This window comes from Phyllostomus hastatus, unplaced genomic scaffold, assembly GCF_019186645.2.
Source record: "Phyllostomus hastatus isolate PE091 unplaced genomic scaffold, TTU_PhHast_1.1 phas_contig_40, whole genome shotgun sequence".
Classification (NCBI taxonomy): Eukaryota; Metazoa; Chordata; class Mammalia; order Chiroptera; family Phyllostomidae; genus Phyllostomus; species Phyllostomus hastatus.
The window spans coordinates 37795276-37821711 of NW_025333872.1; the positions used below are offsets into that span (position 1 = coordinate 37795276).

General features: G+C 38.7%; 1 protein-coding gene across 2 annotated transcripts in view; it reads left to right on the plus strand.

Annotated features, from left to right (window-relative positions):
• LOC123821595 (cytochrome b5 reductase 4) overlaps nt 1-24253 on the plus strand; it is a 90063-nt gene extending 65810 nt beyond the window's left edge. For both annotated transcript variants that reach the window (XM_045843137.1, XM_045843138.1), the window contains 5 exons: nt 579-731; nt 4001-4151; nt 4446-4532; nt 13582-13746; nt 23739-24253. In XM_045843137.1, the coding sequence (XP_045699093.1) occupies nt 579-731; nt 4001-4151; nt 4446-4532; nt 13582-13746; nt 23739-23793 (611 nt within the window). In that variant the 3' untranslated portion in view covers nt 23794-24253. The remainder of the gene's footprint in view (nt 1-578; nt 732-4000; nt 4152-4445; nt 4533-13581; nt 13747-23738) is intronic.
• Nucleotides 24254-26436: the final 2183 nt, after the last annotated feature.

Consider the following 26436-nt stretch of genomic DNA (forward strand, 5'->3'; position numbering starts at 1 on the left):
ATCATCTAATGTCAGACCATTGTTCAAAAGTAGTTGGATTATATTCTTTTCATTCAGTTACCAAAGTAATTTATACTATAGTAAACATTAAAACAATTTAAAATAGATAAAGTAAAATTTGAGATTCTTCCCTTTCGCACATCCAAATAAATGATCAGTAACCATTGTTAAAGTGTTGATGTATAATTAAAATTATTATATAACTACCTTCTCAAATCTCTAAACTTTTTATGCCATTTTTGTTGTGACCTATTACAAAGTTTGTATGCTGGTAGAATATAAGATTGTCTGAGTTTATGAACATAAATCCCAGTCTTATACCACACTTAATAAAAACAGATTGTTTATATTACTGATAAAATATTGATCTGTTAAAATTATTTCAGCACATATTGGCTTGGGGTATATATACATCTGTACTATATACATATGAAACATACATATAGTTAGAATTATGTAAACATCAGGTATATAGGCTTAAATATATACTGATTGCATTATAAAATGTATAGGTTTTATCTTTGTTCAGAGCTTTTTAGATTTGTATAATTGAATTTCTTTTTCATGACTTTTTCTAGGAACTGAAATAGTGAAGCCATATACGCCTGTATCTGATTCCTTACTCTCAGAGTTCAAGGACCCAGTTCTTCCCAACAATAAGTACATCTACTTTCTGATCAAAATCTATCCTGCTGGACTCTTCACACCACAGCTTGATCATCTTCAGATTGGTTAGTATTTTGTGGTTTTTTTGTTTGTTAATTTTTTGTTTTGTTTTTTACCTCATTTGTGTTCTCAGTTGGAACATATGTTACACTGCCTTCTAGTTATCTCCATCTGGGACTCTGTCACATATCTGAAGCTTAGCATGTCTGCAAACAGAGTCATGCTCCCTTCGTCCCACCCAACTCATCATACTAATCTGCAGCCTCACTCACTGTTCATTCTTGACCCAGTCCAGAGACTTGAGCCGTCTTAGAGTCTTCCCATTTTCTCTCTCCCAGTCCAGTCAGGCACTGTGTTCTGTTGAGCCAACCTCCCAGTGACATTCTAATTTTTCTTTCTCTGCCACCACCCTCTTAGATCAAGCCTTCATCATTTCTCTCTTGGCCTCTAACTGGCCTCTCTTAGTTCCCTCTAACTGGGGTCTTTCTCTTTTTATTTATCAGTTCTTTTTCCAAGCTGCCCTGAGGATGGATTGAACCATGTCCTCTGAAACCTCTGCTGGGTCTCCATCACCTGATTACATCCCCTGCATGATGTACAAAGACTTTCATGATCTCTCCAGCTTCATCTCTTGAGTACAGATCCTTGTGCTACTCAAGGTTCCAAAAGCTTGTCATCTTTATTTATAGAGAAATACAGTTGCCTCACCTAGGATGCCCATTGACCCTTTCTCTACCTATAAAGTGCCCTTTTTTTTTAAGAACCAAACAAAATATCACTTCTTTTATGCATCTTGCCTCTTCCCCTGAACCCCTGAAATACCTAACACGTTGTTCATAGCTCTAGGATAAGAATAAATAATATTTCTTCTTTACAAGACTTTGAATTTAAAGGTAGTGTCTTACTTATCTTTGTATTTCCTGTACCTAGCATGGCAGTTGGCACATAATAGGTTCTCAGTGAAAATACTTTAAAAAAATAAAAGTACTCTAATGAAATTTACTAAGGTTTAGAGAATCTTCTTTCTGATTCCACCCCTTCTGTGTCTTCAGCTTTTCAGTGCCTTCGCCTAACAGTAAATGTGTTCATCCCCTTTGTAAGGCATGCTGTATGTTGGAGTAACAGTGAAATCGATGACTAAAATTTTGAAATAAAGAAAATTATGTTGTTTTCTGACAGTTAAGCTTAGAAATCTATATGTAATGATACAATTAGTCATCTTTGGTTACAGAGTCAAAATATTGATGATAAATGTGAACTGAAGAATTTTGGAATACCCACAAATCCAGTGAAGGTGACTGTCATCTTGGGAAGGACTGACACCTGACTGTGATATAGCAAGTGGAAACTTACCCAGCAGTATTTATAACCTATTTATAGAGACTGAGTGAACAGAGCAAGGTGAAGAGTTAGCCTAAAACTGGGAAACATAAAGCATAAAGCTCAAAACAATAGTTCTCAACTCTATACAGGGACCTAAGCATGGCACAAATGCCTGTCTCACCACAGTGAGCTGTACTGGCATGGCAGTGCGAGCTGTGCAGCCTCATCATCACCTAGTTGGGTGGTGCGGTCTCTGTCTCAATCCCATGTTCACCAAGCAACTTTTATATGATTATGTTGGCCTTTCGCATGTCAAATGAATAAGATACCCCCCTAGATGGGGTGTGTAACATTCAGATGACAGGTGACTACATGGAGAGAGCCTGGCTGTAAATCAGTGGCCATCCTGGCATGCGTATTTTAATCTCCTGGGAATTTGATTAGCATCAGGTACTTTGCCGTTGTCCAATCAGTTTTATGATATTGGAAGGCCTAGACTGTAGACAAAAGTTGCCAAGTTAATATCATTCTGTGAAGCTTCTTTATTATTGGGCTGGCCAAAACGTCCATTATGTTTTTTCTGTAAAGTAAAAGACACACTTCATTTTCATCAATAACTTTATTGATTTGGATATTTTGAGTACATTGGCTATCTCCTGCTTTTGGCTTCTACTAAGTAGAGGCCAGGAGTTCTGCTGAACGTCTTTCAAAGCATAAGACAACCCCACAGCAAAGAATTATTTGGCTAAAATGTCAATAGTACCAAGAAACTTCACAAACCACTTTTGACATGTCCTATCAGTCACAGCACCTTCTCCATACACTGCACAAATCTTGTTTTGTGTTTCAGTTGCATTTTTACCTTTATTGAAATAATAAAGCATAATATATAGAAAATGTTGAGTAGTTTCTTCCATGTTCATTATTAAAGTGGCTGTGTTGAAAATTCAATTTTGATAAGTTTTTTTTTAATGTGTACTGATATGACAGCTGTCACAATACAGTCTAACATAATTGTTTCAAATGAAGTTAAGACAACTAAGTACTCACTACTACAGTCACGGTAAGGGAAAAACTGAACAGACTTCTTGGCCAACCCAATTATATCCTGGGGATATTCTGATCTTACAGTTACTTTCAAACTATAACAAGAAGCTTTGTTACTTTCTAGTGCTTAATTCATCATTTACTGCAAAATTATTCTGCTATGGGAAAGAAAGGAAAAATTATGAGCATTCAAGCATTTAAAATTTTTAAATTGCTTTTAAAATATGGACAGCTTTATTTTTATTTAATTACACTGAAAATTTCTGAAATATCCTAAAGTCAATTCCCTTATATGAGTGGTGTATATTGGTTATACACCACTGCATTTCAGAAAGTGCCTTTTCAACTATCTTGATTCTATATTGGGAAGTAGCATGCTCCAAGTACAGTTTCTGATCTTTGTTTTTATAGGAATTGAATTCAGAATAGCTCTTGTTGTTTTAATCCATTAGTCTGTTCAAAGATTTGATGAGGGTGAAGTAAGCACATTTACCAACATAAGATTTTACAATACATTTTTATTTCAACTTTCTCTCCTACTAGTCTTATTACTGTGGGTAAGAATCAGTATGTAGGTAGCAAATACCTGTTCTCTACTCTGTGCTGTGTAAGACAGGTAGACAGGAACTCTGCTTTTGAGGTGCTTATAATTTAAGTTAGCCACCTACTTATTGATAATTTGTATTTAAATACTTAGCAATAGTTTATAAATTAGAGAGTCCAGATGGTTTGGGAAAATAATGTTGGGAAATGAGTGAATAAAACCCCATTATTACTTTGATTATAATGATGTGATCAAGATATATTTGGGGGTCTAATGAGTACTCCTTACATAAACTAAGTCTTTGAGACGTAGTCTGAAAGTTAAACTTTCATCCTCACCAGTGTTCTGCATTCAGGTGGGTATAGCCTTCTCAGTTTCTCTGATTTTTTTTTCTGATTTAGTTTATATTTCATTGTTTAGGAGATTTTGTTTCCATGAGCAATCCTGAGGGCAATTTTAAAATATCCCAGTTCCAAGAATTGGAAGACCTCTTTTTATTGGCAGCTGGAACAGGCTTCACACCAATGGTTAAAGTATTGAATTATGCTTTGAATAATATACCCAGCCTCAGGTATGTAATTTTACCTTTAACTACTATCTTTTGAAGTGGCTAGATTAGTATAAGGTATTTTAAATTATTTAATTATTTCAGTGGGCCTTAATAGACATGTTCTCATTCCCGCATTCATTTCTTAACTCTGCCTCCTCAAGTCCTGGCAGTTTAACTAATTTGTTCTTTTATTTTGATTTTTTCAGTTACTTTATTGGCACTAAAAAACATTTGTACTAGTTCACTTTTATTCATGCATATTTTAAATGTAATCGAAATAGGGGTTTTTTTTGAGTAGTTGTTTTTTCTTTTAAGGAAAGCAAAGCTGATGTTCTTCAATAAAACAGAAGATGATATAATTTGGAGAAGCCAGTTGGAGAAATTAGCATATAAAGATAAAAGGTATTAAACTGGTACTAGCTCTGTATTTAAATATTATACATATGTAGTCAGTCTTGCCATTATTTCCTTTGGGTGGAGTTCTTAATTGACCAGGAAGCTTCTTCAAAGGAAAAATGAACTAATTAACAACTTTCTAAATGTAATTGATGTTAAACCCTCCTCTGAAGAAATAGTTTGATGATATCAGTGTGACATTATGTACGTGCCAGTGCATACTGGGTTTGATGTTTATGTGATGTTGTTTATACTGAGTTGGGTTTCAGTGTAGCCAAGATTTTCTTGTTATAACTGGGATAAATTTGGTGAGATGGATTAAGCAAACATAAGCATGTTTCTTTACTGTAGGATTTCTTGGAGCCTTTAATATGCTAATGTCCATAGTGACTTTCCAAAAAGTGGCTGGGGGTTAGAGGGGGAAGTTTCTTGCATTGTTTAGCAGGATTCTCATCATTTTTGTTTGTGTACATTAAGATGCACTAAAGCTGTATCACTAGTGGTCCTCAGGACACACTTCGGGAAATGCTGGTGTGGGTAGCAGGAGAAGTTCGAGTTAGTCTGAACACAGTTGGTAGAGAAGGAGGCAGCGAGGACAGCACAGTGAAAATGTGTTTCCTTGAAAAACAAGCCCTTGCAAACAGGCAGCTGAAACAAGACCCTTTAAGTGGGTACAGTCCCCATTTCCCCTAAGGAAATTTGAAAGCAGTGAGAAATTCCAAATAAATTTTTTAGAAAAAGAATGAATTGGATAACCTAATGTACTTTCTGTAATTAATAAAAGCTATTTCTAAAAATTTCAGGACTTTATAAGTATCTGAAGTAAATATCTCATAGCATAGTATAGATAGTTCTAGGCTTTATAAAAGTTAAAGATGCCACAAACTCAGCTGTTTCTCCAGTGGCTCCAGATCCTCCTGAATATTCTCCAAATATTCTTAATAAGGTAATGCCGTGGTCTTTTCTAGTTTTTTTTTTTCTTTCTGTTGTCTCCCATACTCCTCTTTCTCTTTTAATAAAGGACTTTCACAAATTAATGATGACCTGAACTTACTTATCCTTCAAGTATTTACTCTTCTTACATAGTTAAGACATAAAACTAAGAATATTTACTACGTGTAGGTAGTTGTATGGCAATCTAGAGCATGATTTATAACAAAATGCAAAGTCCTAGGTTTTCAAGTCTTTCACACTAATTTTTGAAGTGGAAGTAGCATTTATCGAAAAGCCTAAAGACCTAAAATTCTAGTTTTTATTCTATGTTCACTAGCTTGAAACTTAATTAGAAAATTATTTAAATCTGATGGTCTGTTTGGTTAGCTTCAAAATAAAATATCTTTCCTATTTTCCTACTTAGAAAAGTATAAATGCCTTGGAAACTGAAGCCCTACCTCAGATACTTGAATTGTGGTTATAGAGGACCTATACATGGGTTTCCTTTCTGTATTCACTGTTTGAGCTCTTGTTTTCCTAAACATTTAAATGAATTTAAACACACATGGATAAGCCTTTTTTAGCTAGTTTTTTTTAAAGTATTTTTGGCAGTGTTTTTATATTCTTTAAGATAGTTCCCTTATAATGAGCAGATGTTGTATTTTCAGTCTCTTAGTAGGAGTTGAACTTGATTTGAGATGTAACGTATTGAGAGCTTCTGAACATAAAGTGTCTTTTAAGAAAGTCAGCTGTGTTTTTTGTTTTGTTTGGTCTACATAATTTGGGTTGGAATGGTGTAGGCTGCAGTGTTGAGGATGAGGGAAGGCCCCTTTTTCCCACTTCTGGATGACTGGCTGTAACAGCACTCACCTGCTGGCTCTAACAGCACCCACTGCTGGCTCTAACAGCAGGTGAGTGAGACTTCCCAGCTTGCAAGGAGAAGTGATAGTGTTCTGACCTCTGGCCTGCTTTCATCCTCCTCCCTTTTCTGCTCCTCCTCTTTCTCTTCTTGCTCTCACTTGCCTGCTCCCTAACCTTCGTCCTCTTATTGGAGATAGGGCTCCTCGCTGAGGCACTCTGTCGGCACCAGTACCGACTCCCAGCACTGGGTAGTTTATGCTCCCTGGAGACTCAGGCAGGCCCTCACTGGACAGGAAAAAGCTTTGCCTGTTTACATAGCCTTGGAACACTTATCAAGAATTTTACAATATTAGCCCTGGCTTGCGTAGCTCAGGGGATTGAGCGCAGGCTGCAAACCAAAGTATCTCAGGTTTGATTCCCAACCAGGGTACATGCCTGGGTTGCAGGCCATGACCCCCAGCAACCCCACATTGATGTTTCTCTCTCTCTCTCTATCTCCCTCCCTTCCCTCTCTAAAAATAAATAAATAAAATCTTAAAAAAAAAAAAAGAAATCCTATCTCTTAAAAAAAATAAGAGAGAGAGAGAGAGCCCTGGCTGGCATAGCTCAGTGGATTGAGTGTGGGCTGCGAACCAAAGTATCGCAGGTTCGATTCCCAGTCAGGGCACATACCTGGGTTGCAGGCCACGGCCCCCAGCCCCCCAGCAACCGCACATTGATGTTTCTCTCTCTCTCTCTTTCTCCCTCCCTTCCCTCTCTAAAAATAAATAAATAAAATCTTTAAAAAAAAAGAGAATTTTACAATATTCTGAGGCATTGTGCATGTATAGGAGAAACTGAGCCTTATTGATGGGTTTTTGGTACTCTTTATTCAAAAACATAACTGAAGCTTCATACATAGAAGGAAAGTAAACATTCATATTTACTAGAAGGTAATTTTAGTTAGTTGCATTTATTATTTTAGTTAGCATTTAAATCTATATTTTTATACATTAAATCATCCTTTTCTACGTCTTGACGCTTATGTCACTTGTAGTTTTAGTACTAAAGGTTCTAGTGACAAAATGGGATGTCTGAACATATCTCATTGGTTAAATTTTTATTGGATTATGAAAATAAAAATTGTTTTTTCTTACATTTGTAGCTAAAACAAGTGAAATACTCTACTGCTGTCTGTAGGATTAGGGCTCAGCTTCTGCTCAATGCTTTGTGGAGCAGGAAGGATAGGAAGGGTGGGTAATGAGAGTGGTATAGGGTGTAATATTTTCTTTTCAGCAAGCATGCTATGGTTGTCCTCAGAGCTTATCTAGGTAAATCATTTACTAGCAAATAAAATTCTTAGAAATGTCATTGTATAATGGAAACTTATTAAATTGTGGCCTTGTACGAGTACTTAATTGGACTGAGCCTGTTTTTCCATCTGTAGAACAGGGACAGCAATACCTACATTACAGAATTGTTTGGATGGGGGACAATGAGATAGCACATGTAGGTCCTAACCCAGAATTAGCATATTTGTAACATTCGTTCGTTCATGAAATATATATGAGCATCTGCTGTGTGCCTATACGCAGGAGTGCAGCAGTGAGCAAGATACAGTGTTGGCTTATTTTCTTATGCAGTCCAGGAATGTGCATCTTCATTTTTCACATTGCTTAACAGAAAGCAAATATGTATGGTAGCAGATGTAGCTAATTACTGTGTAAACTGAAATCCAAATTAAGTACACACATCTCTTAACTACTGAGCAGTGTTGTGAAGCCTGGTTGACTCAGTGTCATGCACTGGTCCACCCCCCTCAGTAAAATACACTGACTCTATGAGATATTGGCCTTTCCAAATTAGTTTGAAGGAACTGGACAGTTTGACAATGAGGCTGAATTCTGGGCACCCTTTATAATATAGCAAGCATTTTCCTCTCTTTCAAAGCAGTGATTTTGGAGATAATAACCTAATTTTAGTAAAGCTGGTAGCATATACTTTTATATTAGTAGAAGTTGATTTGCTGATTTTCCCCCTCTGTTTACAAAATTAATACATATTTATATAGAAAAAATGTAAGGAAGATCACCCATAATCCTACCATTTAAAGAACAATTATTACCATTTGTGCTCTGTCTCTTTCCATTCTCTCCTGTTCTCTGCCCCCCCCCCCGCGCCCTTGCTCCTTGATACACACATACACACACACTGACACCTACACACATACTTTTTTGTTCTGTATTTTAAAACAAAATGGTTATTCTGGCTATACTTTTTATAACTGCGTTTTCTACTTAGTGTATTTTATATATTCTGTGTATAGAATGCTTTGAATCAGTGGTTCTCAACCTGGAATGACTTTGTCTCCGCCCCTTCACCCTGCCCTCCGCACTATGGCTCAGGGGACATTTATGTCTGGAGACATTTTTGATGGTAACAGCTGATGGTGGGAATCCTATGGGTGCCCAGCTGGGAGAGGCCAGGAGTGGCGCTAACCTCCTGCAGTGCACAGGACAGCCCCCTGCAAGAGAGAAATACCTTACCAGAAATGCCATAGTGCCAGCTGGGAAAACCTGCACCACACTAGGAGTTTTAATGGCTGCATTTTATTTAGTCATGTGAGCATACAATAATTTATTTAACCAATACCCTACTGTTTGACATAGTGCATAGAAGTTGTTTTGTACCTCTGTAACTATGCAGGATAAAAATTCATCATAAGAGTCACTAAGTCAAAGTGTACTAAGGCTATTGAAGCATTTTGACAAATAACCTCTAGAAAGGTAAAGAATATTGTACCCAACACACTATATTGTTAGCGTCCTCATTTTCCCTCTGGAAAGGATGAGGGTAACGGTTGGAACATACTGGAAAGAGAAAAAGGATTCCGAACAGCAAGGGAGTGGGTGCATGAACGATAAAGGAGAGTGTGCCCAGTTTCATGCACCAGCAGACCCCATGCCTCACTGAAAGCATTTGTGTGCTCGCTATTTGCAAAATGTGTTTAATGTTGGAAACAGTCATGAAATGGTGAGACTACCCTAGTGGGGCAGAAGTTCTGAGGTACAGCAGTAGCTGTAAAGTCTATGCTTTTAGAGTAACAAATCACAAGTTAGAGAGGTCTAGGGAAAGTAATTCTATTTTTATGAGGGGAGATCAGGCTTCTGAGCTGGGCTTTGGGAAACAATTAGAGTTTCGTGAACAGGAAAAGAAATTTGGGTCATAGGACTTCATGAGCAAACAACATGAGGGCCAGGATGTTTTGAGTGTTTTAGCAAAAGAGCAAGGGTCCAGTTTTGTTGAAGTAAATGCAGTGCATGAAGGAGAACAATGTAAAATAACTTTGTAAAAATAAAATGATTAAACTTTTATGCATATATTAGAAGGCATCTTACTGGCGATCCCTTCTAAGCCTCTTGTTTTACAGTTGAAGAAACCTGTAGGCTAAAGTCAGGTGATAGGAGACCTTGAATGTAATTCATATACTAACTAAATGTGTATTAGATGGACTCGAGAAGGCCCAGCAACACTCGGCAGCTCGTCTCCCTTTACTACTGACGGGCTCCGGAGATAACGGCCCACTAGTCTCCCTGCTCTGGTGTCAGTGTTGGGACAAGCAGTGTGTTATGCCCTTCAAGATGGCAGAAGCCCATGATTGCAGAAGCATAAGTAAATTGAACAGTGTGTCTTAACCCCTTTCTTCTTCCCCAGCCTGAGATACCCACAGATACATGGGACCCTAACCTGCACCTTCTACCACTTTCTGTCCCTCCCAGATGCTCCTCAGCTGGTGCATTTCGTAGGATGTGTTACCCCAATATTTGTGTGTCCCGTCAAAGGGCTCTGTGATAATATAACTTTGAGAAACAGTGTGTACCATATCGCCCTCTTGAAGATTTATCCTTAACTTGCATATTCAAGGCTTTGAGAAATTCTAAAGAAATCTCTTAAACTTATTTTAAACCCAGTAGTCTCAAATTTATTTGTTAGTTAGCCTTTTTTCATGGAATACCACTACATCTGAAGGAACACTGGTGTTTCATAGCGTCATTTTGAGAAATGTTTTTATAGTATATAGGTTTTGTATAATTTTAACTTGTAGCTGTTTATTTTGTGAGCTATTTTTTCCTGTGAGCAAATACCAAGTTTTCCTCCTTTTTTGTAGTAATTTTTGTTTAGCTAGAGAAACCAGAAAAGTCTGGGACCCCAAATACTATGAAATAATCCTCTGTGGGCAGTGACAAATCACTGATGCTTAAAAACCAACGATATTTAAAGTATGATTGGATCTGGGTATTTAGGAGAACTGCTGGCAATGGTATGTCGGATGGACTGCGGCCAAGGCTCTTAGAGCAGTATTTAGACAAGAGATGTGAGGGCCTTATTTAGAGTTGTGGCAGTGAAAATGGAAGGTAGAGGGCGTGTGTGAGAAATAGGTCAGAGGTTGGTTTTGGTGCTGAGCGGCTAGAGGAGAGTTATTTGTAGGATGACCACAAGCTCTGCGTTTGTGCTGTCTCACGCCTCAACACTGTACTTGCTTGAGAGAGTGAGTGGGCTTTCACACAGAACACTTCAGAAGAGGTCGGTTCCATGGTTCCCATCGGTGCCTTGGTGTGGCATAAGAAATCCTTCATTCAAATAGTTTTGAGGCTTAACTTGGGATTGCTTCTACTCCAGTGAAGCTCTTTCCTGGTCCTGTGAAGAAGGAGATAAGCAGGATAGCAGGCTCTGTACAATAATCTTAAAGAGCCCTGGCTGGCGCAGCTCAGTGGATTGAGCACCAGCTTGCAAACCAAAGGGTCACTGGTTTGATTCCCAGTCAGGGCACATGCCTGGGTTGTGGGCCAGGTCCCCAGTAGAGGGAGTGTGAGAGGCAACCACACACTGATGTTTCTCTTCCTCTTGCCTTCCCTTCTCCTCTCTCTAAAAATAAATAACAAATTTAAAAATAATAATAATAATCTTAAAGAGTTCATTCATGCCCCTTGTAACTTCTTCTATTGAGTGCCCAAAAGTTATAGCCAAGGGACCATTATGTGAATAAATACAAAATGTGCGAGACGGTCACGGCCTTTCTATAAGGGTCTCAGGCACTTAGCAGACACCTGCAGACAGCATGCCACCCCTGACTAGGCTCTTTATTTTTTAAAGCATCTCAGTAAGGGAAAATTATGAATATTTTCAAAGGACAGATTTCTATATCTTAGCAGTTTTATTCCAGTGATAGATGTGTTGAAACTAGAGCCAGAGGATAATTTTTAAGTTTAACAAGGCAATTGCTACCTTTTACCCAGTTGTCTGTATATAATTGGAAGTGTCCTAAGGAAGTGGCCCTGCAGCTGCTCTGGGTCCCCATGGCTGACCCGACGAAGGCTGCCCTTCCTCCTAGAAAAAGGCACATAGGAATCACGGGCGTTCTTCTGTGTGGTGTTACAGATGCCAGCTCACGGCTTTGTTCTTCAACTCACAGTTTTTATTTTTAGTCAGTGTGGCTTCTTTGTAAATAAATTCCTTTATTCATTCAACAAGTGTTTTCATGCACTTACCTTGAGCCAGGCTGGGGTACAGCATTGAACAAGACTAACAAGGATCTCACCCTCATGGTACATTAAACAAATATTACATTCCAAATTTACCTAAAACTATCTTAATTTCACATGCCAGGAAGGAAAAATAAGTCAGTGAAAGAAAGTATTTGGGGAAGCCGTTTTGTATAAGGTGGATTCGTGTACCTGCTAGAACTAAATGGGAACCTTGAAGGTAAAAAGAAGACATAAACCCGTAGGGTTTTTTAGAAAACATAAAACCAGAATATTACAATTATAAGAGATGATGTGGTTTTCCCACCTTGTTCCACAAATGCACAAATAAGACCTAGAGACTGGGGTCTAGGTGGGAGCTGGGGCTGCTTCTCTATCCCAGAGTCAGTCTGTGTGCCTGAACCGGGCTCATCAGCCAGTGGGAGTTGTGACCCAAGGGTGGCACAGCCACGTGAGAGGGTGGCACGGTGATCAGGGCAGCAGCACCAGCTGCACCCTGTTTCTGGTCTTGTGTTTGACTGCGCAGGCCCCTCACAAGAGAAACGTGCAACTTTTCCTTACTAGATTAATGGATAATTCATTCCGTCTACTCATGAGAAAATATCTGTTACTCACTGGAAAATGTAGAAATGCATTTGGTCTAATACTATTGAAAATGGTAAGAATTCATTGTGTTTTGCTAAAATGGAGTAAAGGGAGCAGGTACAGCATAGAATTTTGAATCATTTCCTTGACTCTTCACCAGCCATTCACTTAACAGGTTACAAAACTATGGAAGGAAAATGGTCCATAGTTACACTGTGAAACTTAGTTTGATGTTCTTCCTCATTTTTATTCTGTACACTTTCTTTCTCTTTCACATGTTTCACTCCATAGTTCTTGAGTGCCTCTAGTGTGGTGGCCACTAGGGACTTAGTCATAGCCAAAGCAAAAGTGGTCTTAGGAACCTGCTCTTAGGAAGTTTACTTCAGATTTTAAAGACCATGTATTTGAAACCTGAAGTAAGATCTATGAGGAAAAGAAAAGGGAAACTATTTCTACAACACATAGAACAAAGAACCCCATGGCTACAGTGGAAGTGGTGCTTAGCTAAGAACTGAAGAATGGGGCATGACGAAAACAATACGGGAAAAAGGAGGAGAATGGAAGTGTTGTGGCGGTGAAGGTCTTGCTGAGGATGTGGATGTGGGGGCGAGGCAGAAGAGGTCCCAGGATAAATTCCAGGTTCCTGGCTTATGCGACCAAGGGGACCGTGGTACCATTCCCAAAGGGCAGGTCAGGTGTGGGGTAGGGAGGTTATGAGATGAGGCTGAGACAGAAATAGTAAAAAGTCAAATAGGCTGTTGGTTATAAATAAGGGTCTAGAACTCAAAAAGTTTGAGTCAGAGATTAAAAAGCGCATGTCACTGGTAATTGCTATTTACTGTGACTTATACTGGAAGATTATTAATAGAAAAGTATAGTTCTCTGAGATCCCTTAGAGCTCTTTCTAATGAGTTCAAAAAATGCCAAATTACTCTTCTTATCTGTAGCAAAAGCTAATCCTCAGTAAATGTGGATTTACCTGTATGTTTTTATTAAATCTTTAAGTATAACCTATTCCAGTGCTTTTCTAACAAGTGTATCCATTTTTACATATTATATCACTTTCAAGGGCAAAAAAAGATATTTTAGTAAACTAGAACATGTTAATCCTATGTTAAAATAATAGACCTTCTAAATATGTTTCTTTTCTCTAGATTTGATGTTGAATTTGTTCTCTCAGCACCTACTTCTGAATGGAATGGCAAAACGGGATACATTTCATCAGGTCTTCTTTCTGAATTTTTGAAAAGAAGTTCAGACAAATCCAAAGTTCTCATCTGCATTTGTGGACCAATGCCATTTACAGAGCAGGGAATAAGGTGAGTACCAATGTGATAGAAAGAGAGTCCTCGATACTGAAATGTAGATCTTCCGCAAGAAGTGGTTGACTTGGCTCTTGGTTCCTTCTATTCATAGATACATGCACTTTTAAAAAAAAAATCCCCTGAGGATATTTTTATTGATTGGAGGTGGCAGAGAGAGAATGAGAGAAGCAAGGATCAGTTACCACCCACACACATCCTGACCAGGGATTGAACCCACAATCTTTTTGGTGGACAGAATGATGCTCCACCCAACTGAGCCACCCTGCCAGAGCCAAATCTGCACTTTTAATAGTCTGTTACAGCCTAAGAAAATGACAGTTTTTACTCTTCATGCAGTTGAAGGGTTGGAAGCTAAGATTATGTGTAGAGTTAGATGTGGACACAAAAGTCAGATGCAGCCAGCTCTCAGTGTCTCTGCTAATCACTGGCAGTGTGGATACATCCGCAGGGTTGGTGCCACAATCTCATCTGGGACACTGGATTCAACCTCTTCTTCCACCAAAGCTTTATAACATACAGTAGTTAGTAAGCAGTGTTAATATGGTAGCTTTCGATCTTTCTACATGCTTTGCGACTGGGTGAAAATTAGTGAGTGATTAAAAGCCAGGCAGCAAGTCAAAAAGGCAGTGCTAGGACATAATAAGCCAAAAAATGAAACTTTAAAATATTTGGTTAAATATAGTCACTGTTGTATTTCTAGATGATCTTAAAATATGACTGCCTTAAATGCCATGTTTTTCTTTGTTTGGTGTATGACTAAACCTAATATTTTCTAGATAATGTCATCTATTACTATTTTATTTTTAATTTTAACTATGAAAAAGATTGACCTCAAAACTACATAGACATTAAAAAGTGTTTTTTTACCATGTTGAAATTTTTTTTCATTTCTCCCTTTTCTTTCTTTTTTATTATTTTTCAATTACTGTTGTCCCCATTTTCCCCTCATTACTCTCTCCCTCAGCTATCCACCCCTACCTCCCACATTCAATCCTCCCCCCCTTGTCTTTGTCCATGGGTCCTTTATACCTGCTCCTTGACAACTCTTCCCCTTCTTTCCCCATTATCCCCCTCTCCCCTCCCCTCTGATTACTGTCTGTTTATTCTTTATTTCTATGTCTCTGGCTCTGTTTGGCTTGCTTGTTGGTTTAGTTGATTAGGTTCTACTTATAGGTGAATCCATATGGTATTTGTCTTTCACCACCTGGCTTATTTCACTTAGCAAAATACTCTCCAGTTTCATCCATGCTGTCACAAGTGGTAGGATTTCCTTCTTTCCATTTGCTGCATACTATTCCATTGTGTAAATGTACCACAGTTTTTTTATCTGCTCATTTACTGATGGGCACATAGGCTGCTTCCAACACTTGGCTATTATAAATTGTGCTGCTATGAATATTGGGATGCATAGGTTCTTTTGAATTGGTGTTTGAGGATTCTTACGGTATAATCCCAGCAGTGGAATTGCCAAGTCCAAAGATAGTTCCATTTGTAGATTTTTTAGGAAATTCCATACTGTTTTCCACAGTGACTGTACCAGTCTGCATTACCACCAACAGCATACTTGGGTTCCCTTTTCTCCACAACCTCACCAGCACTTGTTTGTTGATTTGCTTATGATAGCCACTCTGACTGGTGTGAAGTGATATCTCATTGTGGCTTTAATTTGCATCTCTCTGATGGCCAGTGATGCTGAGCATCCTTTCACATGTCTCTGGGCCCTCTGTATGTCCTCCTTGGAGAAATGTCTGTTCAGGTCCTTTGCCCATTTTTTAAATGGATTGTTTATATTCCTAGTGTGTAGTTATGTGAGTTCTTTATGTATTCTGGAGAATAAACCCTTGTCTGAAGTATCATTGGCAAATATAGTTTCTCATATGGTTGGTTCCCTTTTCATTTTGCTGATGTTTTCTTTAGCCATGCAGAAGCTTTGTAATTTGAGGTCTTAGATTTTAATTTTTTTTTAATCATTGTTCAAATGCAGTTTTCTCCTTTTTACTCCCAATCCATTCCCCCCTCCCACCCCTCCCCACTTCCCTCCCATTACCACCCTCCCCTTAGACTATGACCATGTGTCCTTTAAGTTTGTTCCTGTGAACCCTTCCCACTGTCCCCTTAAATTCCCTCTACTCTCCCCTGTGGTCACTGTCAGCCTGTCCTCTATTTCATTGTCTTTGGTTACATTTTGTTTGTTTCTTTGTTTTGTTATTTGGGTTCCTGTTAAAGGTGAGATCATATGGTATTTGTCTTTCACTGCCTGGCTTGTTTCGCTTAGCATAATGTTTTTCAGCTCCATCCACGCTGTTGCATAGGGTAGGAGCTCCTTCTTTCTTTCTGCTGCATAGAATTCCATTGTGTAAATGTACCATAGTTTTTTGATCCATTCATTTACTGATGGGCATCTTGGTTGCTTCCAGCATCTAGCTATTGTAAATTGTGCTGCTATGAACATTGGGATGCATAGGTTCTTTTGAATTGGTGTTTTAGTATTCTTAGGATAGAGTCCCAGCAGTGGAATTGCAGGGTCAAAAGGCAGATCCATTTTTAGGTTTCTGAGGAAGTTCCATACTGCTTTTCATAGTGGTTGTACCAGTCTGCAGTCCCACCAGCAGTGCACTAGGGTCCCCCTTTTCTCCACAACCTCTCCAACACTTGTTGTTTGTTGCTTTGTTTATGATGGCCATTCTGTCTGGTGTGAAGTGGTATCTCATTGTGGTTTTAATTTGCATCTCTCTGATAGCTAGCGATATTGAACATCATTTCATGTGTCTTTGGATTTTCTGTATGTCCTCCTTGGAGAAGTGTCTGTTCAAGTCCTTTGCCCACTTTTTAATCGGATTCCTTGTCTTCTTAGAGTGAAGTCGTGTAAGTTCTTTATATATTTTGGAGATTAAACCCTTGTCTGAGGTATCATTGGCAAATATGTTTTCCCATACAGTTGGTTCTCTTTTAATTTTGATACTGTTTTCTTTAGCTGTGCAGAAGCTTTTAATTTTGATGAGGTCCCATTTGTTTATTCTTTGCTTTGTGTCCCTTGCTCTAGGGGACACGTCAGTAAAAAAGTTCCTTCGTGAAATCTGAGATTTTCCTACCTATGTTCTCCTCTAGGACTTTAATGGTGTCATGTTTTATATTTAAGTCTTTTATCCACCTTGAATTTATTTTTGTATATGGTGTAAGTTGGTGCTCAAGTTTCATTTTTTTGCACGTGGCTGTCCAGTTCTCCCAACACCATTTGTTGAAGAGGCTATTTTTACTCCATTTTATGTTGCTGCCTCCTTTGTCAAATATTAATTGACCATAGAGACTTGGGTTTATTTCTGGGCTCTCTGTTCTGTTCCATTGGTCTATGTGCCTGTTTTTATGCCAGTACCAGGCTATTTTGATTACAGTGGCCTTGTAGTATAGTTTAGTGTCAGGTATTGTGATCCCTCCTACTTTACTCTTCTTTCTCAAAATTGCAGCAGCTATTCGGGGTCATTTATAATTCCATATAAATTTTTTGAAGTGTTTGTTCTATGTCTGTGAAATATGCCATTGGTACTTTAATAGGAATTGCATTGAATGTGTAAATTGCTTTGGGTAGTATGGACATTTTGATGATATTAATTCTTCCAATCCATGAACACGGTATATGTTTCCATTTGTTTGTGTCTTCCTTGATTTCTTTCCTGAGTGATATATAGTTTTCTGAATACAGGTCTTTTACTTCTTTGGTTAGGTTTATGCCTAGATATTTTATTTTTCTTTTTGCTATTTCAAATGGGATTTTTTCCTTGATCTCTGCTTCTGCTGTTTCATTGTTGGTGTATAGAAATGCCTTTGATTTCTGGATATTGACTTTGTATCCCGCTGTTTTTGCCAAATTCATTTATTAGGTCAAGCAGTTTTTTGGTAGAGTCCTAGGATTTTCTATGTACACTATCATGTCATCTGCAAACAGTGACAGTTTTGTTTCCTCCTTTCCAATTTGGATGCCTTTTATTTCTTTTTCTTGTCTGATTGCTGTGGCTAAAACTTCCAGTACTATATTGAATAGAAGTGGTGAAAGTGGACAGCCTTGCCTTGTTCCTGATCTTAGTGGAAAAGATTTTAATTTTTGCCCATTGAGTATGGTGCTGGCTGTAGGTCTCTCATATATGGCCTTTATTATGTTGAGGATTGTTCCCTCTATTCCCACTTTGCCAAGTGTTTTTATCATGAATGGGTGCTGTACCTTATCAAATGCTTTTTCTGCATCAGTTGATATAATCATGTGGTTTTTGTCTTTGCTTTTGTTTATGTGATGTATTACATTTACTGACTTGCGAATATTGAACCCTCCTTGCATCCCTGGAATGAATCCCACTTGGTCATGGTGTATGATCTTTTTAATGTATTGTTGAATGCGGTTTACCAGTATTTTGTTGAGGATTTTAGCGTCATTGTTCATCAGTGATATTGGCCTGAAGTTTTCTTTCTTTGTTGTGTCTTTATCTGGTTTTGGAATTAGGATGATGTTGGCCTCATAAAAAGAGTTTGGGAGACTCCCATCTTTTTGGATTTTTTGGAATAGTCTGTGAAGGACAGGTGTTAGCTCTTCCTTAAATGCTTTGTAGAATTCTCCTGTGAAACCATCTGGTCCAGGGCCTTTGTGTGTTGGGAGTTTTTTGATTACTGCTTCAATTTCTTTTGTTGTTATTGGTCTGTTCAGGCTTTCTGCTTCTTTTTCATTGAGTTTTGGAAGATTATATTTTTCTAGAAATTTGTCCATTTCACCTAGGTTTTCAAATTTCTTGGCATACAGTTCTTTGTAGTAATTTCTTACAATCCTTTGTATTTCTGTGGTATCTGTTGTAATCTCTCCTCTTTCATTTCTGATTGTGTTTATTTGGGTCTTCTCTTTTTTTTCTTGATGAGTCTGCTTAAAGGCTTGTCGATTTTGTTTATCTTTTCGAAGAACCAGCTCTTGGATTCATTGATCCTTAGAATTGTGCTTTTAGTCTCTATGTCATTTAATTCTGCTCTGATCTTGGTTATTTCCTTCCTTCTGCTTGCTCTGGGCTGCCTTTGTTGTTGTTCCTCAAGTTCTTGTAGACGTAGGGTTAGGTTGTTTGTTTGGAATGTTTCTAACCTTTTTAGGTGGGCCTGTATCGCTATGAACTTCCCTCTCAGGACTGCCTTGGCTGTGTCTCATAAGTTTTGGGTTGTTGTGAGTTTGTTTTCATTTGTTTCCAGAAACATTTTGATTTCTTCCCTAATGTCATTCTTGACCCATTCATTGTTTAATAGCATGCTATTTAATCTCCATGATTTTGAGTGTTTTTGTTTTTTTCCCTTTGGTTTGGTTTCTAGCTTCAGTCCCTTGTGGTCTGAGAAAATGCTTGGTATGATTTCAATTTTCTTGAAATTCTTGAGGCTTGTTTTGTGTCCTATCATGTGGCCTATCTTTGAGAATGTTCTGTGTACATTTGAAAAGAATGTATATTTAGCTTCTTTTGGATGGAGGGCTCTGTATATATCAGTAAAGTCCATTTCCTCAAGGGTATTGTTCAATGCCACAATATCTTTGTTGATATTTTGTTTAGAAGATCTGTCCATTTTTGATAGTGGGGTGTTAAAATCTCCCACTATAATTGTGTTGCTGTCCATATCTTTCTTGAAGTCCTCTAAGATTTTCTTTATGTATTTCGAGTGCTCCTATGTTGGGTGCATATATATTTACAATATTTATGTCTTCTTGATGGATTCTTCCCTTGAGTATTATGAAGTGACCTTCTGGGTCTCTCTTTATGGACCTTTTTTGGAAGTCTATTTTGTCTGATATGAGTATTACTACCCCAGCTTTTTTTTCCTGTCCATTTGCTTGGAAGATTTGTTTCCAGCCCTTCACTTTCAGCCTGTGTAGGTCTTTTATCCTGAGGTGGGTCTCTTGTAGACAGCAGATATGTGGGTCATTTTTTTCTTATCCATTCAGCTATTCTGTGTCTTTTGATTGGAGCATTTAATCCATTTACATTTAAGGTTATTATTGATAGGTACTTATTCATTGTCTTTTATGTACGTGTGTTCCTCTCTCTCTCTCTCTCTCTCTTTCTTCTCTCCTCCTTAAAGCAGTCCTTTTAGAATCTCTTGCAGGGCTGGTTTGGTCGAGGTGTATTCTTTTAGACTTCTTTTGTCTGGGAAGCTTCTTATTTGGCCTTCTATCTTGATTGAGAGCCTTGCTGGATATAGTAGCCTTGGTTGCAGACCTCTAGTTCTCATCACCTGGAGTATTTCTTGCCATTCTCTTCTGGCTTGAAGTGTTTCCATTGAGAAGTCTGCTGTCAGCCTTATTGGGGCTCCCTTGTATGTTACTTCCTTCTTCTCCCTTGCTGCCTTTAAGATTCTCTCTTTGTCTTGAAATTTTGTCATTTTAATTATGATGTGCCTTGGGGTAGGTCTCTTTGGGTTCCTCTTGATTGGGACTCTCTGTGTTTCCTGGATTTGTGTGACTTTTTCTCTCGTCAAATTAGGGAAGTTCTCCTTCATTACTTGTTCAACTAGGTTTTCGATCCCTTGCTCTTCTTCTTCTCCTTCTGGTATCCCTATTATACGGATATTATTACGTTTCATATTGTCTTGCATTTCTCTTAATCCCTCTTCATACTTTCTGAGCCTCTTTTCCTTTTCTTGCTCTTTCTGGATGTTGTTTTCTACTTTGTCCTCCAGCTCGCTAATCCGATCTTCTGCTTCATCGATCCTGCTTTTCATTCCTTCTACTGTGTTCTTCAGTTCAGAAATTGTGTTCTTCATTTCCTCTTGACCTTTGTTGAGAGTTTCTATTTCCTTTTTCATGTTTATATAGTTTGCAGTGAGATTGACGTAGTTTTCCTCTAATTTCTGAAAACTCAATGTGAGTTCATTGAACTTCCTGGTAATCATTGTTTTGAACTCACTGTCTGATAGTTGAGTTGCCTCTATTTCACTTAGCATTTTTCCTGAGGCTTCCTCGTTTCCCTTCAGTTGGGGGTCGTTTCTTTGTTTTCTCACTGTTCTTGTGTTTCTTCTTGTTTGTTAATTTGATCTGTTCTGATTCCCTGTACTTATGGTGTGAACTTCTGTGGTAGAATATTTGTGAGATTCAGTGGTGCAATCTCCTTCGTGTATCCTGGTGTTCACAGCTTCCCCCTACTCGTCTGGTTTTTCCGTGATCACAATAATTTTTGATGTCCTGCTTTCAAAAGTGATTCGGTAACCTAGTCCACTTGCTCTGTTTCTCCACTGATCCACGAGTTTCCCTCCTCTTCACAGAAGCCGAGAAAAATGCTGCCTAGAGTAAAGCCGCCATCTTCCCGTCCCATGTTGAATTTAAAAGCTATTTTGATTAAATTTAAGTGTACTTCTGGATTTTAATACTTTCAGGAAAGTGTATTTCCACTTAAGCTCTTTTAAATTAAAAATAATTTTAATTACTATTAAACTTTTACTTTTTTAAAGTTCAAAGAAAACTATTAAAATTATAGTGAAGGCTAATATGGTTGAAGTAAAAGAATTTTTCAGAAAAAAGACTAAGAGCTACATTCTTCTACTTTATTGACACTTCTGTTTTGGAAGTATCTTAATGTTTACTTTAGAGATTGCAGTATAATAATTCTTATAAATGATGGGAATCATAAACTCTTCTTCAAGAAAGAGGCAGACATTAAGGCCACTTAGTCTACTTTCTGCTGACGGAGGAGGAGTCCCTTGTACAGTGTGGGAGTGGGTTGTTTTCCCCCATGAATTATCGGCTTCTCGGGATTCTTCATTTTGGATCCATGCAAAGCTTAGCCCACTCTCTCGCATACTGGAGCCTCAGTACACGTGTAATTGAGTAGAAGGTAGCTATGGTTCCAGTATTTCTGCATTTTTAAAATTGACTGTAATCTCTACAGCTTTATTCTCTCAGCTTTACCTCAGAGTTAACCTTTCTATCCTGTACTTGCCTGGGATTGCTCAGGAGTGTTGTCAGTCAGCATGCATGGATCCCTGCTGCCACTCCCCCTTAAACATGCTGCATAGAGTTATCTGTGAGATGTAGCTTAATTCAAATCAGTGCCTGCAGTTCATAGCCCTTTTGAACTTCAACCCAGGACTCTTATTTCTTTGATTTCCTGTCCTCATCTCTTAATGGATGTGACATATCTTTCTTACTTGGCAGGTACATGAGTCTCTTATGATATCATAGTTTTTTCTGCCCACTCCTAAGTGCCCCCCAAAGTTAATTTTAGTCTGCTGCACAGGTTGTAGTATAAGCATAACCACTCCAAACATGCTCTCCATATTTGGTGAAAATTTGTCAAATTTATATGATATGACAACTCAGAAACATATTTCTTTCATGTAAATAAAAGCTCAAAACTATCTGGTCAATAAAGTTTCTTTCATCCATTAAATGCCCACCTTGTTTATCACAGAGATGAATGAGACAGGCTCTGCTCTCAAGGCCCAGCTGCCTTGTGATGGAAACAGACGCACAGACCGATAACTGACATGTGACCAGAGTATCATAAATACTCTCACTAGAGATGAACACAAGGTGTTACAGAAATGCAGGGAGAGACTAGTTACTTTCACCTTGGGGTGTGTGTGGTGGAGATAACTCCACTTACAGTCAGAAAGGCCTGTACTTTGAATGAGGGCTAAAACGCTGCTAGTCAGAGGAGGCGGAGAAGAGTGGTGCAAGCAGGGTGAGAACCAGCAGATGCGACAGAGATGCAGGTGTTCAAAAGACTAGACTGGTGCAGCTGGTGTGAAGCCGCTTGCGCGGGGAGGCAGGAGGTACAGCTGGAAAGGCAGGACGGGTCCAGATAGGGAGAGGCATGCTGCTGCCCCAGGTTTCCGTGCCGTACATCCTGGTCTTTGGTCGGGACACGCATGTGTGCTCAGGAAGCTGCCATTTTGGGTTTGAATTCCATCTCTACCACCTAGAATCATCTTATTGTCATTAGCTGGGTGTCCTAGGTCAGCTACTTAACCTTTCTAAGCTTTATTGCACTCACCTGTGAAAGGAAATCAATAATACTTACATGTGTGAAGTGCTTAGTACAGGGACTACATAGAGTAAGTACTAGATAAATGTTTCTTATGTTCAGGAGCATTTTAAACAGAGCCGTTTGTAAGATGTGTCTTCATTTAGAGTGTTGTCCAAGTGTTTCTGTTTTTTGGTTCAGTGGAGAGAGTAAAGATGCAGTGCTGTGGGTGTCCACTCACTTTGAAAACTGGTGAATAGAGATTGGGGAACTCTAGCATTTATTTTGCATTTTCTATATGAGCTATACTACAGGGTAACCACATAATAAATGAGAAGTTTTTCTTTATAGAGTCTCTCAGCATATAAATGAGGAAAGAATGTGACAGAAGTAGAATATCACCAATTTTAGTCCCTAATGAACTGTTGATGGATCTATATGTAGATCATCGACAGTTGTTAGCGTTCAAAAAGAGAGGCAGCCACAACTAGGTATTACGTGCCTCCTGATGAAAGAATACTACCTATGAAGCAGTCTTGTCAAAAAGAATTTAACCTGTGTCTGACCCATGCCCTAGATCCAAGTATTAAATTATGGGCAGTAAGAGAATACAGTACATATCATTAACACATACTGCAGGGACTCGGCAAAATGAGGACTGGGGGTGACTCGGCATGGAGAAGTCTTACTTGGTCAAATGAATTGCAGGACAAAGACAGAGATGGAGGGGAATCTTATCAAAGGGTACCTGGAAGATTTATCAGCTAATCATAAGATGTAGACTTTAATTGGATCTTGACTGAAACAAACTTTTAAAAATCATGACCTTTATTTTCAATTGAAAAATTTGAACACTAACTAGATATTTGATGATATTAAAGAATTATTGTTAACTTTTTAGAAGCAATAATTGTGTTTTTTTAAGTACTGTATTTATGATTATAAACTTTGATTTTACTTCTTTATTTATAAACATTTTCCCTAAGAGATGTTTGCTTTGTATTTGTTTTTCAGGTTGCTGCATGATCTTAACTTTTCCAAAGATGAGATCCATAGTTTTACTGGATGATGAAGAGCCGTCATTGTCTTTTACTGAGCTGTTTTATCTGAATTTGTGGTTGCTTAGGGTTTTTTAAGACAACTTTTTTATATACTGAAAGGTTAACTGGTCTCCAGGCTTCAGTTTCTCAAATGAAATCAAATGCTCCTTCAGTATAGGTAACTGTTGGCTTTACTTTATACCATAACTTACTTTACTACTGATTTTTGGCCAGGAAAGTCAGTCATGACAGCAAACCCGTACAGGTGGTTTGTTACAAATCATAAAGCTCCTTGCCATTTAAATTGTATCACTCTTCCACAATGAGCTCCTGTGTTTTATGACTTGATGAAGTAAATGGTCATTTTGATCATGTTTCTATGCTGTAAAATGTCTTAGCAATACAGATTAAATTTTACATTGCACTGTCAACTCAGGAAATGATCATGTATGTTCTTGTTAATATTAAAACATGGAATGTTATAACTTATTAAGAGATCTAAACATTTTCTGTGTGTGTGTGTGTGTGTGTGTGTGTGTGTGTGTGTGTGTGTTTGGCATTGATACAGAGTAGGATAAAAATATACTTACGTACTTTTTAATCCTTGTCCTAGAACTGTGTTTGAATGCAACAACACTGGGTCTGTGTCTAAGGGAAACTTTTAAAGGCAACAGTAAAAGATATTGGAGATGCCTCACACGTGCAGCTTGAATCAGGTGTGTTAGAGAGTTTAAGAGAACCTTGAAAGCTGTGTTTATTCTTAGCCAAAACCAGAGGCTTTGGGAAAGATAATGAAAGTGTAGCATCTGGTCCCAGGGCCCAAAGTAATCATTTGATGCTTTGGAGTGGGTTAAACTTTAATTCTTTTTGAGCCTGTCCAGAACAGCTGGGAAGATGAGGAACACTGTGTCCGGAGTGATCCTTCCCCTCTCTGGATGCTTCCTTACAGCTGGCAGTGCAGCAGGGAGCCCTCCTGTGCTCTGTGGGGGGCGGGGGTGGGGGGACACTTAGTCTCCCTCCCTGTTGAGTGTGCAGCCTGCGCGTGCTTTCCCAGGCTGGGATTCAGAAAGGGTATCAGGAAAAGTCTGTGTGAGCTTTCGTGAGCAAACTGTTGATGCAGAGGTGGCTACTGCGTAAGCTCATGGATTTTTCAGTCTTGTTTAAGATAGCAGTGCTTTCACAGAAATAGGGGGGTAGGGAGAGTCTCCAGTGTCCCTCTAAATGATTTTGTAATAGCTACGTCTTCACTGAATGAATGCACCCAAGAGGAACACAGTGTTAAGGTTGCTCAAATTGCTAATGCCAGCTTACCAAGCTCCCTGTGGACAAGTGGCTGGTTGAACACTGTAATCTTTTCCTGTGCCTCCCTCTTTTATATATATTTTTTTCATTGAATTTATTGGGGTGACACTGGTTAATAAAATTGTTAGATTTCAGTGTGCAGTTTCTATAATACATCATCTGTATATTGTATTGTGCATCTATCACCCAAAGTTGAGTCTCCATCCACTGTCACTTATCCACCCTTTACCCTCTTCTACCTGCCTCACCCCCTTTCCCTCTGGTAGTGTCTGTGTCTACGGGTGGCCAGTTCCGCCACATCATCATCCACCCAGGCAGCATCTAGCTGTCCTGGGCTGGCACTGCTCCCTGGTGGCCATTCTCTAGCTTCACGCCTCCCAACTACCTCCTTTTTCTCCTCTAAGAGGGATCTTGTACTTTCTGGACACTTTCTCATCTTTCCTAAGCTCTTTCTTTCTTCTTTCTCCTCTAATCCTTTTCTAATTACCTCAAACAAAATCTTCTGTTACTTTCTATACATATCTCTTCTTCATCCCTTTTCTTACATTTTAAAACAAAAGAAAATGCATAAGTCTCTTCTGGGTTATCTCATTCAGTCATGATTCTATCAACTTATATGTTAATAATTTTTAAATTAAGAATCAACTGAGTTTGTTCCTAGTATTCACTTACCTGCTGGATACCACCTGGATGTTCCTTCCTCAAGCCCCTCGAACTCAACATGTCCCAAACTAAACTTTTATGATCATCTTTCCCCGTGTCTAGTCCAATTCTTGAGTTCTGTCTTTAATTTACTGGGACTGCTTCCCACTGATCAGCCTTTCTAGAGCCATTAGGTACCAGCGTCTCCCTCTCCAATCCGATCTCTGTACCAGATAAGCCACGCCCCCTCACCCCTCCACTGGGCAAGTGGTAGCCTCCTCCCCACTGGTCTTCCTGTGGCAGTCCTGATCTCACTGACACTCATTCTCCATCCCAGTGTGTCCTCGAATGCCTTGAAGAGAACATCCCCTGAACAGAGCCGTAGTCTCTATGGAACACAGCCACATACAGTGGGGCACAGAGGGGAGTATGGATTGTAAGTAACTATGGGCTTGAGCAAAGAACTCAAAGACTCCTATATCACCTCATTGCAGTGAGGAAAAAATGATACTCAAAGTCACTTTTGCTTAGAATTCTGTGTACTTGGTTCTTTGTTTAAAAATGTGTTAAGTATTAGTTTTCTATTGCTGGCAGGACAAATCACCACAAACTTAGGGCTTTAAAACAACACACATTTATTATATAACATTTACGCAGCTTAGAAATGTGGGCACAGCCAAGCTCAGCTGGGTCCTCTGCTGAGGGCCTCACAAGGCTAAAATCAGGCT